Source organism: Pezoporus wallicus, unplaced genomic scaffold (assembly GCF_028554395.1).
Source record: "Pezoporus wallicus isolate ANWC-B61680 ecotype Strahan unplaced genomic scaffold, APGP_CSIRO_Pwel_v1 contig_8013, whole genome shotgun sequence".
NCBI classification, from domain to species: domain Eukaryota; kingdom Metazoa; phylum Chordata; class Aves; order Psittaciformes; family Psittacidae; genus Pezoporus; species Pezoporus wallicus.
The window spans coordinates 1,402,836-1,414,899 of NW_026636761.1; the positions used below are offsets into that span (position 1 = coordinate 1,402,836).

At 50.6% G+C, this 12,064-nt stretch overlaps 1 protein-coding gene across 2 annotated transcripts in view; it reads left to right on the top strand.

Moving 5' to 3' along the window:
* NTNG2 (netrin G2) overlaps nucleotides 1–8,900 on the top strand; it is a 44,337-nt gene extending 35,437 nt beyond the window's left edge. The window contains exons 7-14 of one of the 2 annotated variants that reach the window (XM_057401585.1): nucleotides 1,423–1,485; nucleotides 3,424–3,498; nucleotides 4,646–4,690; nucleotides 5,120–5,185; nucleotides 5,662–5,736; nucleotides 7,277–7,444; nucleotides 7,869–8,003; nucleotides 8,336–8,900. In XM_057401585.1, the coding sequence (XP_057257568.1) occupies nucleotides 1,423–1,485; nucleotides 3,424–3,498; nucleotides 4,646–4,690; nucleotides 5,120–5,185; nucleotides 5,662–5,736; nucleotides 7,277–7,444; nucleotides 7,869–8,003; nucleotides 8,336–8,556 (848 nt within the window). In that variant the 3' untranslated portion in view covers nucleotides 8,557–8,900. The remainder of the gene's footprint in view (nucleotides 1–1,422; nucleotides 1,486–3,423; nucleotides 3,499–4,645; nucleotides 4,691–5,119; nucleotides 5,186–5,661; nucleotides 5,737–7,276; nucleotides 7,445–7,868; nucleotides 8,004–8,335) is intronic. The other variant, XM_057401584.1, reaches the window with a different exon arrangement.
* Nucleotides 8,901–12,064: the final 3,164 nt, after the last annotated feature.

Consider the following 12,064-nt stretch of genomic DNA (forward strand, 5'->3'; position numbering starts at 1 on the left):
TTCGCTTTGTCGTTTGGAACCGAGCAGAGAGGACTTAACAGCAGGACACTTTTTTAAGCTTCTCATGGGGGAATTAGACACACATTCCTCCCCTCGCCACGCTTTCTGGGCCTGATATTTCCCAGGAGGACGTTTTACACCCACAGTGTGTTAGTAACAGTCTGTCTGGGGGAGCTGCCAGAAGCCAGTCAAAGGGATGAGGAGACTTGGTTGCATGTTTATGCAAATATAGATATATTCGTGGAAGTACCCTGCTTGAGTAGCTCATCAGGAAGCACGGAGTTTAGCTCCAACTTCCTTGGAGATGGAGGGACCCTGGGCAAAAGAATGCAGGAGAAGTGCTCCTTACCCAGGACCTCATTGGTATCCACCAGCCCTGCCTAGAGCTCACATGGCCCCACTAGTAGCAGGGGATCACATCTGTGTCTGCACCATGCGCTTAGGAGCATTGATCTTCATCCATGCTCACCTGTAGCGATGCTTTTAGGTCTATTTCTTTTACAAGTGCTGTGTACGTGAGGGTGTGTGTTCAGTGTCTATACTGTTTATGACTTGCAGTGCTCTGCTTCAGCTGGGGCGGGCAGGATAGCGTCTGCATGGGGTTGGGGGTGATGGGGATAGTCTCCCCTGCCAAATTTCTCCGAGGGTGATGTGATGTACCTTAGGTTTATTCCTTCTCCAAAACCTGATCTGAATGTGTTCAGAATGCTTCCATTAACTGATGGCAAGGGACAAAATAAATGAGTAAATCACAGCCCAGCCGCCAGATCTCTGGCTTGATAAGGCCAGGCCTGAGCTTTGAGCTCCTCGACCCCATCCAGAACCCCAGAATGCTGTGCCAGGGGATGGAGACAGTCCCTGGAGGTGCTGCTTCAAATAAGAAGGTAGTCAGGGCCACCCAGTGGTTCAGGGATCTGCTCATGGGCAGCATGCTGGGTTTGAGGCCAAAGGTCCATAGTATGCCTTTGATGAGCAAGAGGGAATCAATTCACAGCCTAATTCAGATCTGCTTTTGACCAGAGACATCCCTCCCCCTGCAAAATATAAACTAAATAATATAAAATAATATAAAATACAAATAGCATAAAATATAAATGCTTCTTTAAATAAATGACATCCCCAAAGGGCTGTGAATCTAACTTGCCTGGACCTCAAGAGAAACACCTTGTTAAAGAGATGCCCCTTGGAGCTCTTGGTGAGGAGATGCAATAAAACCCAAGCTGGGTCAGAGTCCCAATGAGAGATATTCTGTTGTTATCTGCCTTAAGAATTCTAGAGCATTGCACAAATCCCTCCTTGCTTTAGGACAGCTCAACCTGCCAGCTTTGAAAGCCCTTTCAGAGCCCTGCCCCATCCTGCGCTGTTTCACCCTCTGATTTACACACTGTCTTCTGCCCCTGAATTTCTCCTTCCCACCGTAAGCAAGCATCCTCAGACCAGCCTCTGAGTTCGCTGTGCCCGTGAGAGAAACAGAGAAAAAACCAGGTATTTAAAGCCAAAGTGATGTGTTTTTCCCTTCTCCTTCATGCCTCCGCACGTTAGTGGGTAGCGGCAAGGCAGAAAGCAATGTAGCACGTAGGCTAGAGGAGTAGATTAGATTTGGGTTGTCTCTGGGGTGCATGGATCTGCTAGACATCTGCTTCCTTTGGCTGCTCGCGGTGTTTTCCGTGGTCAAGGTGGAGCTGTGGTCATGTTCGTAGGATGCTTTTGTGCCCGGTCGCCTGGCATGTGGTAAGAGGGGAGAGAAGAATGAGCTTATGGGCACGGTCTGTGGTCTGAAGGCAGTCAAGGCTGCCAGAATGGGTAGAAGGAAGGGAAAGTGCAGAGCTACCCTAAGGAGGATGCATTAAGTGCTATTCCCATTTGCCTTCTGCGATTCTGTTATTTTGAAATCTTCCTTGAAGCCTGTCAAATTCTTCCTTGCCATTTGTTACATTTCTCCCATGCTCAAAATAAGCAAAAAAAAAAACCAAAAAAAAACTCTTTTTTTTTTTTATTTATTCGCTTCCATTTCCCCCCTTCTGGTTCGTTGGTTCGTAGCAGTTTCCTCAGAGCCAGTTCACCTCCAGACAAACAAACCCAACCTGCACCCTGCTTGGTGGACAGAAAGAGAGCACCAAAAGCCCTTGGCGCAGCTGCTGCAGAAAGGGAGCCCTGTGTTTATGCTTTGAGAAGGGCTTTTTCTGGGTCCTTCCCCACCATCCCCGTGCTGTTTGCCCCAGTGGTTTGTGTTACAAAGCGTGATTTCTTGGTGCCATTTACTCTACTTCCCTAGAAACCCACCAGGACCACCAGTTTCCATCGGGGCTGATACAAGCCCCTGGGACAGGAGCTGCCTGGACTTTCCCATTAGCATGAGCTGGGTCTGAGGGTGAAACGTGTCTCTCCCCCTCCCAGCATGTAAAACTGTCCATGAATGTCCCAGAGCAACAAGGGAAAGGTTCTCAGGATAATGAGCATTAATAATTTCCCTGGCTCTGTAAACGCGATTGAGTGGAGGTGTATGTGAATGACTAAAAAGCAAAATGCCTCCAGGGCTGGTTTTTATTGTGACTCTAATTAAACCCTTGCCAATTTGCACGGGGCTTTTTTCATATTCTCTTTAACACCGTATTAATATCAATTGGTTTCCACTTTCCAGCTGAAAAGGACAATGTCTATCACCTTCTCCTAGGAAAAGGGATGATTTTTTAATGACAAGCTCTATTTTATTCTGCATTGTTTATCATCCCCTTGTTTGAGGCTGGGAAATCACATTTCTCTCCTAGTCGGGTTTGTCCTTTGAAACTTGGCAAGGATCAAGAGATGGGTTTTTTTTCCTCTCCTCCTCCTTATGTTACCCAACTGGAGCCTCAAATTAATAATATGGCTTTTAAATTTTTTATTCCTTAGTTTGTTTTCTAGCAAACCTGGGGATTGTTACCAATACTGAGGAGAGGGGAGGGGTATGGGGCCGGGGGGGGGGGGAGGGTTTGCAGGGAAATCAAACCAGTGATCTATAGATTCCTTGATGGCTTAACTGCAAATTCTTTAAGTGGTATTTCTAAGGGACAAGCAGAGCTTGAAGGGGAGCCTGGAAGTTTGGGTTAGGAACCAGGACTTTGTGCCTCCATCCATAGACACACATGCTATTCCTCAGTTCCATGATTTCAAAGCAGAGGGGTGCAGATCTGTGGATGAGGTCCTTAAGCAAAGATGAGCAGAGCACCCTGTGTTCAGGTGGGCTGAGATCGGGCAGCTCATCCCTGCCCATGGCAGGGGATTGGAACTGGATGATCTTAAGGTCCTTTCCAACCCAAACCATTCCGTGACTCTATGATCACACCACTGCCATCCTGCTCTGTGCATCAGGGCAGGTCACCAGCTGGTTACCAGCTCCCCCAGCACACCCAATAACACTGCTTTCCCTTTGATCCCTACAAGACTACACCAGCTTGTCAGAGGCTGCCCCCCTGCAAGTGAGCTCTCCCCTAGCCAAGGATGGCCCCGGAGCAGAAGGTAGGAGATACGTGGCTGAGCTGGGTCCTGCCAGCGAGTACCAGCTCCCAGTGCTCAGCAAACGCTTTAGTTTCTAGATCCATGTCTCTGTTTTCCATGCATCTCTCTCCTCCTCTCACCTGGGAAAAAGCTCAGGTCTTTGTCTGTGCCCTACACGCAGCTGGGAATCTGGTGAGGCTGGATTGAGCCTCGGGGTTTAGTCATATACATGAAAGATGAGGATGGTAAGTGGTAGAGGAGATTGTTCACAGCTTGCTGCTGGGGTGAACGGAGAGGATCATGGAAATCCTGTTGTCTCCCGAGACCGGAGTCTGTTTGTAGAGCAGAATAACTTTGTAAATAGATAGGCCTGTGTTCATAGCAGAGATGCCTTCTTGTGTATTTCCTCGCTCCAGGTCTCCTGCGTGACTGCCTAAGGTGAGATGCTCCTGGTGGGAGCCCTGGGAGGCTTCACGCTGGCTGTTCAGGCTGCAGCTTCTCCTCCTCAGCACTCCCACCAGCACGCACGCTTCGGCAGTTGCCTGTTGGTGCTCAGCTCTCATTTCCCATGTGAGATGCCTGTAGCTCGCTCCAGCTGCAGACATTAGCATCCCTTCCAGTGCAGAGCACAGTAACTGTTGAAGCTTGGTCCAGGACACAGCCCAGTGCTTGGAAATACTCAACTGGGGAGGCTGGAAGTGCTGAAATTGAGGTTCTTTGGAATTGTTGTCATTTTGGGTCTGCGTGTGGTCTCACAAACCATATTCGCCTACACAATGGGCATCAATGCCAAGTGATGCTGACAGTCTGTGCTGAAAAAGGAGGGTTTCTGAGCCTTGACAGTGGTCTGCAGATGTGCTTCTCTGCACGCTAGGGCAATGTGATGACCACATGCCAACACTCAGCCATCCAGCAGCTCCTGCACTCTCCCCTTAGGAGTGCTTTTTGTCTCTCCTCACACTTGAGGACTCTAATTTCCAGGAGACGTTGTCTCCCATTCCTGCTTCAACCCGTCTGCAATAAGATACAACTCCACCAACCCACCCTGCCTAGAGCTTCCAGCGTCCCTTTGCCACCTTTTTAAGGAAACAGGAGGAGGATGTGTATTAAATCCGATGTTCTCTCTAACTGATGCCACTGTAAGCTGTTCAGCTCCCACCAAACACAGCAGCACGTGGACCGAAGCCACCAGACCCTCCCAAGAACATGCAAGGTAAGGTCATGCCTGTCCAAGGCTAGAGATGCCACGCTGGTGGAGGAGGGTCTGGACACTGTGCCAGCCCACCATGGGGTCAGGGGAAGCAATGGGGATCCAAGGAGGCCCCCGTGTCACAGCAGCCTCACAAATGGCATCAGAGGGAGGATCCCTGTGGGATCCCAGCATGGCTCAACCTTGCTCTTTATGGGGGTTACCAAGCACCGAACCCCATCAGCTTGAGTTGCAGGTGATGGCCTTTACCCCCAGCACCCCAATCGTTCAGTGTGGGAGGGGGTCTGGCTGGCAGCACAGCCCCAAGGAAGCTCCATCCTGGTCAGAGCAGCCCCTTATCCAGAGGAAACATCCCAGCCCAGCCATGCTGGGCTCACCCTGGGAGCCCTGACCCCACCACGGCACTCAGATGTGTTTCATTGTCCGGTGTAGCAGCTCCGAAGAGCAAAGCAGGGCGCACAGCACACTCTGCAGGCAAGAGGCACGGCAAGAAGCCAGGTACGTGAGCAGCGCCTGCTCTGCAGGACCCTACAGCAAGCCCTGCCCGATATCACCTCCATAGCCCTTGCTCCCTTAGCAGCTTCTTGGTGCTAGTTGGTGTGACCTCCATCAAACCAATGCCGTGACCAGTAGATGTGTTTTAAGCTGTTCAGACCTGTAGATCCTTATCCTGAACAACCCAATTCCCACCACTGAACGTGCATGAAGGGGGGACGAGCGAGTAGCTCCTTCTGGCTCCGCACATTGCGATAGCGCTGTGCAGCGAGTTTTTCATGCATCCAACTTTAAGAAGGGGAGAAAAGAAGGAGAAATTCAGCAGCTACAGCTGTCTGGTGCAGAAATAGCTGCCAGTGCTGCCAGAGCAGTGGTCTTGGCTCGGGTCAGCATTGTTCCCGTAGCAGAGCTGCTCGCGGTAGGGTAGGACGCGGAGCGGTGCTAAGCAGTGAGAAAACATGTGTCTGATTTCCCTTAAGCATCCTCAAAGAGCTCAAAACTCATCCGGCTCAAACCAGACTCTGGCCCAGTGGCTCCTATTGAAACGTATAAAGGTAAGAGGAGGGAGCGGTGCTCCAGGGCTCTCAGTCTTTGCCCAAGTGATGTGGTCCAGCAGCATCAGACATGGAGAAGATGGGGAGGGTTTGCATATCCAAGCTGTGGTTAGCTGTATGCAGGAGTGCATCCCTAGGGTGAAACAATGCTTGGGAATTGCAGCAGCCAGAAGTATCCAAGCTGAAATCCTTTAGATAGTGGTTGAAGAGGCAGAAGCTCTTTCACAGAAGATCAAGATTACAACAGAATCTCAGCTCCTCCTCAGGCAGTTATGAACCACGGGGAAACCTCTGCCGTGCTCCATCTTCCCTGGCCACCATTTCATTAAGACAAGTCTCCTCCTGCAGTTGCATGTGCATGCCAACCCATACCGTTCCCTCCCATCCCTTCATCACTGGTTAATGTCAGAGCCTGGAACAAAACCCCAGCTCCGAGCCTCCTCTCCAAAGGCTGGGGAAGCTCAGACCTGGCTCACACTGTTTCTGCTCACGTTATCACTGCCTGTGCTGGCTGGGACACCTCCTGACCAGGACAGCAGGGCCACAAGGCAGCCAGGGTACCTCCTCTCCTTGTGTTATAAACTCCCAGCACCCAAACACTGCAAGGCAATCACCACCCCAAGTCATGGTAATGAAAGCAAACAAGAAGAAGCAAATAATCACGTTCCTCTGGCTATAAATTAAACCTGGCTGGTAGTTTCCTAGCATGTGCCCATGGCTGAGAGAGGTCAGCCCTGGGGACAGGAACAGTGCTTGGACAAGCGATGGTGGCATCTCCCATCCCACCAGCAGCCTTTGCAGGCATCCCTGTGCTGTGCCAGGCAGCCCTGGTTCAAACCTTCATGCACTTGTCCACTGTTTCAAGGGACCCCACGCAAGCCACGCTTCCTTGAATAGAGTCATTTTAAGCACTTAACCTGAGAGTCACCACACTTCACACCCAGCATTGTTTTGGAGGTACAACAGAAGGGACAGAGGGGAAAAAGCCAGGAGGCAGTGAGGTTTTACCTGGACATCAGCAGCTCCAGCTCCACTTCAGCCTTGTCCAGGCCCTTCCCATCCCTGGAGGCAGCGTTGCTGCACCCTCTGCCAGCCCCATCCATGGACCAGTCCCCTCCTTGCCACAGGGAGGCAGAGCACAGCCTTCGCTGGGGCTCTGCCCCCCCATCCCAGCTCCCCCACAGCTCCTGCGGCTCCACCAGAGCCAATCCCAAGCACCAAGCTGAGCTCTGCTCATTAACAAGGCAGCTCTTTAATTAACACCTGATCCACTTCCAATGCCTGCTGCCATCATTGTGCCTTTCCTTAAAGAGATCATGTCCTGGGACAGGCAGGGGCTGGCTCCTGCCTGTCCTCACCCCAAGGGGACAGATCCCCCCTCTCTGAGCAGTGTCTTCCACCCCAATCCCCCCATGGCAGCCCCTGCGTGCACCCATCCTGCCCAGCCCTGTGTCAGCAGCGGTCGGGGCTCCTTTCCTCCACCCAGCGTAAGGAAGGATGCTCCCAGCCCATCTCCCCAGCTCTCTCCTGCTCTCCGCAGACTGCGAGTGCTACGGGCACTCCAACCGCTGCAGCTACATCGACTTCCTGAACGTGGTGACCTGCGTGAGCTGCAAGCACAACACGAGGGGCCAGCACTGCCAGCACTGCCGCCTCGGCTTCTACCGCAACAGCTCGGCGGAGCTGGATGACGAGAATGTATGCATAGGTGAGCGCTGCGGTGGCCTCGGGCAGCACCGGGACGTGGGATAGCTCTCGTAGAACCTTCTTCTATGGGGTGGGCTTCAGTTCAGCCCCTCTCTGGAAAGAGGGGGGACCTGCATGCCCCCAGTTGTTACAGTCTCTGCAGCCTGCCAAGGCATCTCTCTGCTGGAAACAAAGCCCAAATACTGTCTTTCCAACCTGATTCAGACGCATTGCTCTACCAGAAGGTGCTCAGCTCCAAAGAGGGGTGGTCTTGCACTCATGGCTGCTTGCACTCATGCAGCCACGCTCTCCCAGCCCCTTGGTCTCTAAGGTCCCTCCTGTAGCACGTAGCCAGGCTTTTCCCAAGTCACAGCATCTCCCTTGGGGCAATAACAGGGACAAGGCCCTCAGGCAAGGCAGGCACTGACAGCCCTGTCTTTGGCCAGAATGTAACTGCAACCAGATCGGCTCCATGCACGACCGCTGCAATGAGACCGGCTACTGTGAATGCAAGGAAGGTGCCACGGGGCCCAAGTGTGACGACTGCCTGCCCAACTACTACTGGAGACAGGGCTGCTTCCGTAAGTACCTGAGGCACAGTGGTGGGGTGGGGGTGAGATGGGTCCAAACCAGAGAGGGATCCTCAGCACTGCCTGCTCGGGTCCCCCGTGATGCTCAGAGTGAGCAGATTCCAGCCATTTCTCCCAAATCTGAAAATGACTTGATAGCTTTGCTCCTGGAGTTTGCAATCCCCACTGTGTTCCTCTGGCCTTGGGACTGCTCTAAGGGGCTGAATAATTCAACCCCTAGGAGCTAAAGAAGAAAGCCAAAAGCTTCTAATTTGTGCTGCAGCCAAAGGGTTTAAGATAGCCCGGATTACCACTCAAATCCTTTCCTCCCTCTCACTTTATAGCCAACGTCTGTGATGACGAGCTCCTGCTCTGCCAGAACGGCGGCACATGCTACCAGAACCAGCGCTGCATCTGCCCTGTGGGCTTCAAGGGGGTCCTGTGCCAGCAATCCAGGTGTGAAGCCGACAAGGACTGCGATGGTGCCTCCAGCGTGCGCAGCAGCCTCGGCGCCGTCCTCCTCGGGGTGCTCGCCCTCCAGCTGCACGGGTGGGGGGACCTCTGAATCTGCAGAGGAAGGAGCTCAGCCCAGGCACATCACCCGAGGGGCCGGGGGAGACCAAGGTACCGGGTGGCTCTCCCCACCGTCTCCTCCGCCTTCCTTCACGCTAGGACTTGCACAACGTCTTTCAGTCCACTTCCCGAGCAGAGGGGTGCACGGAACACGAGGGGCTGACTCCTGCCCATGAACCCATCCTGGCAGCAGCCGGGGTGGCCGCAGCATGGAGCCGGCTGCCGAGCAGCAGCACGGGAACTGCACCAGCCTGCGCCGGGCCGTGGTCCAGCAGCCCAGCGGGGACATAGACCCATCCTTCCCTCTGCACAGTGACTCTCCTTCCCTGCTCCACACAGGGCCGGGGCCACGGGGCCCTGGTGAAATAGTGCCGCGATCCAAGGGGTGTTTTTTTTATTATTACTTTCTTTACTTTGGTATAGGCTGGGGTGTTCTTTTTATTTTAACTCTTCTTAGTGTCCTGTATTGAAGGAGCCTGTCATGTCAACTCAATTCCAGAGACCCATAACACAACAGGCAGGGGAAAGGGGAGGGAGGGAAGTGGGGGGACTCTGGTCAATCATTGCTGCATAGTCCCACGTCCCACCACGTACCGTTGCCTACAACTCTAGTTGCTGCATTGATTTCTGTATTTTCATTGCTGGGTTTTGTTTTCTTGCACTTAACAGAGAAGGCAGGGCCATCAGGCACATGCTACATGAGGAGTGCAGTGTCTTATCCACACACATCCCTATGGTGTACGGTTCGAATACGTTTTTGGGTAGAGACTTATTTTTTGTTTGGATTAAATGTTATACAAGAACCACAACTTAAAGGGACATTTTGCCATGAGCATTTGATTCTGGTGTATCCTCCTCCAGTAAAGCAACTATTAATGGCTGCTTGATCACTTTTCTTCTTGTGTGCACAGTTAATTACAGGTAAAGACTTATTTTTTGATTCATAATGTCCTCTTGTGTTTTCTAAGTTATTACCATGGTGCACCACATGGGGAGGGAGAGGTATCCTCATTACTGAGCGCTGTTAATTATTTCTCCTAATTACTTTGCTGAACCTAGGTTAGACTACTAACTGTAGACAATGAACAGAGCCCAAGTGATGTATTAAGCACTGCTCTAGTGTGGAAGGGCCATTTCCAATGAGCCTGCAAGCAGAAGAAGGCTGGGCAGTCCAAGGATGCTTCTCCAGGGGGACCTCCGCTGTCCAACCCCACTGCAGCCCCCCCAGAGCTGCTGCCATGATGTAGCTTTGCAGAATGAGCTGCTTGAGTATTCTTAAGTGTGGGGCACATTTTGAGCAGCGTTTAACGACACAGGTCACAGGGCTTAGTTAACCCACCCTAAAATTAATGGGGGTTAAACTCACCCTTCTGAGATCTGATCTCCGAGAGTGGGCTGGTACAAGCATTATCTCCCTTTCTTTAATGCAGTCGGTTGCTGTCTGTTGGTATTGACGCTCGCTCTTTGTCCTTTCTGACTGCAATAGATTTTAAATCCTCATATGTTACTGTTCGTACAAGTAATAGCATTGAAAAGACTGTAACAAGATCAAGATCTCTAATGGCACTTCTGGAAGGTGAAGCAACGTTCTCCTTTCCCTGTACTAGTGTTTTTCTCTAGAATATTAGATTGAGCAACAGAAAATTTACTACTTCATAAAGCTGTGCCCCAGACAAACTCTGCACCCAGCAGACTCCCTGCTAACACACTTTTATTGCGATGCAAGCAGGAACGTGCCAAGCAGCCACACTGAATTCCTATAGAGAATAATCTCAGAAGGGTAAAACAAAGCTCAGAACTACCCAGGTATGAAAATGCTGAAGGTAGTAGACCACTGCACTGGACCTTCTTGGTTTGGTGGGTTTTCTCTTGGTTGACTGGGCGCTGGTTGGTTGGTTTGGGGGCTTTGTTCATCTGTTTTTAACATAAAACATCACTGGCTTTCCAACTCAGCTAGAGATTGGACCAACTCCCTGTGAAGCCAGAATACCCATCAGGTTCATTCCTGGACCTTCTTTAAAGTCACCTTTGAGCCTTCCTAGTTGTGCAAAGCCCCTGTGTAATAGTAACTGCAAATGACAAACATGACACGCTTCATCTCGTGCAAGAGATGGAATCCTTTAGGCTGTGAGCAAGGGCAGGGCTCAAAGAGAGTTTCAGACTTTCCCCCTGTGGCTCTGCCTGCAAACAGAGCACTACAGCTCAGCTTTAGGCTCAGCACAAAGCTAATCCTGTGTGTTGGTGAGGAGAGAATGGCGTTTTACCTGTCCAGCAATGCTACAGAACTTGCAACCCCACAACACAAACTACTGCAAGACAGAAAAACAAACCCTCAAAAACTTACCCTTGGTATTTAAGAAAATAATATAAAACTACTGAAAGCTTCAGCACTGAAGAGCCATTAACCTCAGACTTCCATCAGCACACAGCTGCCTCCACAAAGAGCATCATTGAAATAACATAGAGAGAAACCATCACAGCAAGTACCCACAGACCCAAAAGCTCATCTTCCTTAAGAGAGAGACATTTGTACATCGGTTAATGCATCCAAATGGGAGAAGTTGTCCAATGAGCTTGGTACTTTACTTGTGGAAAGGTTAACCAAAAGGTACTTCTTTATCTGAAAAAAAGCCACTCGTGCTCATTCAAGAGGTTTTCAGAGGTATCCTGCCACTGGCATTTGATTCAAGAAAGTTTCTAAACAATACTTGTCTGCAAAAAAGTGACCTCATCAAACAGTGCAAGTAGAGCTTCTGTTTTCCCTTGTTTACCTCAAAGTCTGCTCTGGTTTTAACTATTTATAGTAATCACTAAATAACCAAAAGCCCCAAAGCAACACAAATCTACCTGATGTGACAGACCACTACGGCCAGGCTGAGTAAACAGCCCCAGCCACAGGGGTCAACAGCAGCCTGGTTTTATCCATCACCAGACAAAACATCAAGCTGATAGTCCCTGGTGCTGGAGACAGAAGGAGGGGGTAAAAATTCCCTTGGCACTTACCAGGTATGTTATTTGGTATTTTAAAGATGAGGAAGCAGAAATCTCATCTACAGAAGTGATTCATAAGAAGCCTTGTGAGGGCTAGAGTAGTGAGAGAACCAACACTTTAGTAGTAATAAAATTAATGGTCTCGCCACTCAACTCTGTTCTACAATTGGCTTTCATGGAAAGTCCCAAATGTAAATAAAACAAAGCTCCCTGAAAAGGAGCTGAGCATTCTTGCTCAGAAATAACAGCAGAGCTGGTGTTTGAAAAGCTTTGTATTGCTATCTCAGCCCTTCCACCAGGGAGTCAGAGAGTTTGGCCGCTATCGCATAGAAACTGGCTAAAAATCACACTGATTTGGGATGCAGAGAAGAGCTTCAGCGTGTCCTAAAGGCCCCTTTACCATTTTGATTCTCCAGGTGTCATAACAAGTTTCACTGCAGGGTGAAACGTGGGAGGAAAGCCTAAAACCACCCATTTTTATCACATAACCACCTTCTCTCCTGGCCAGC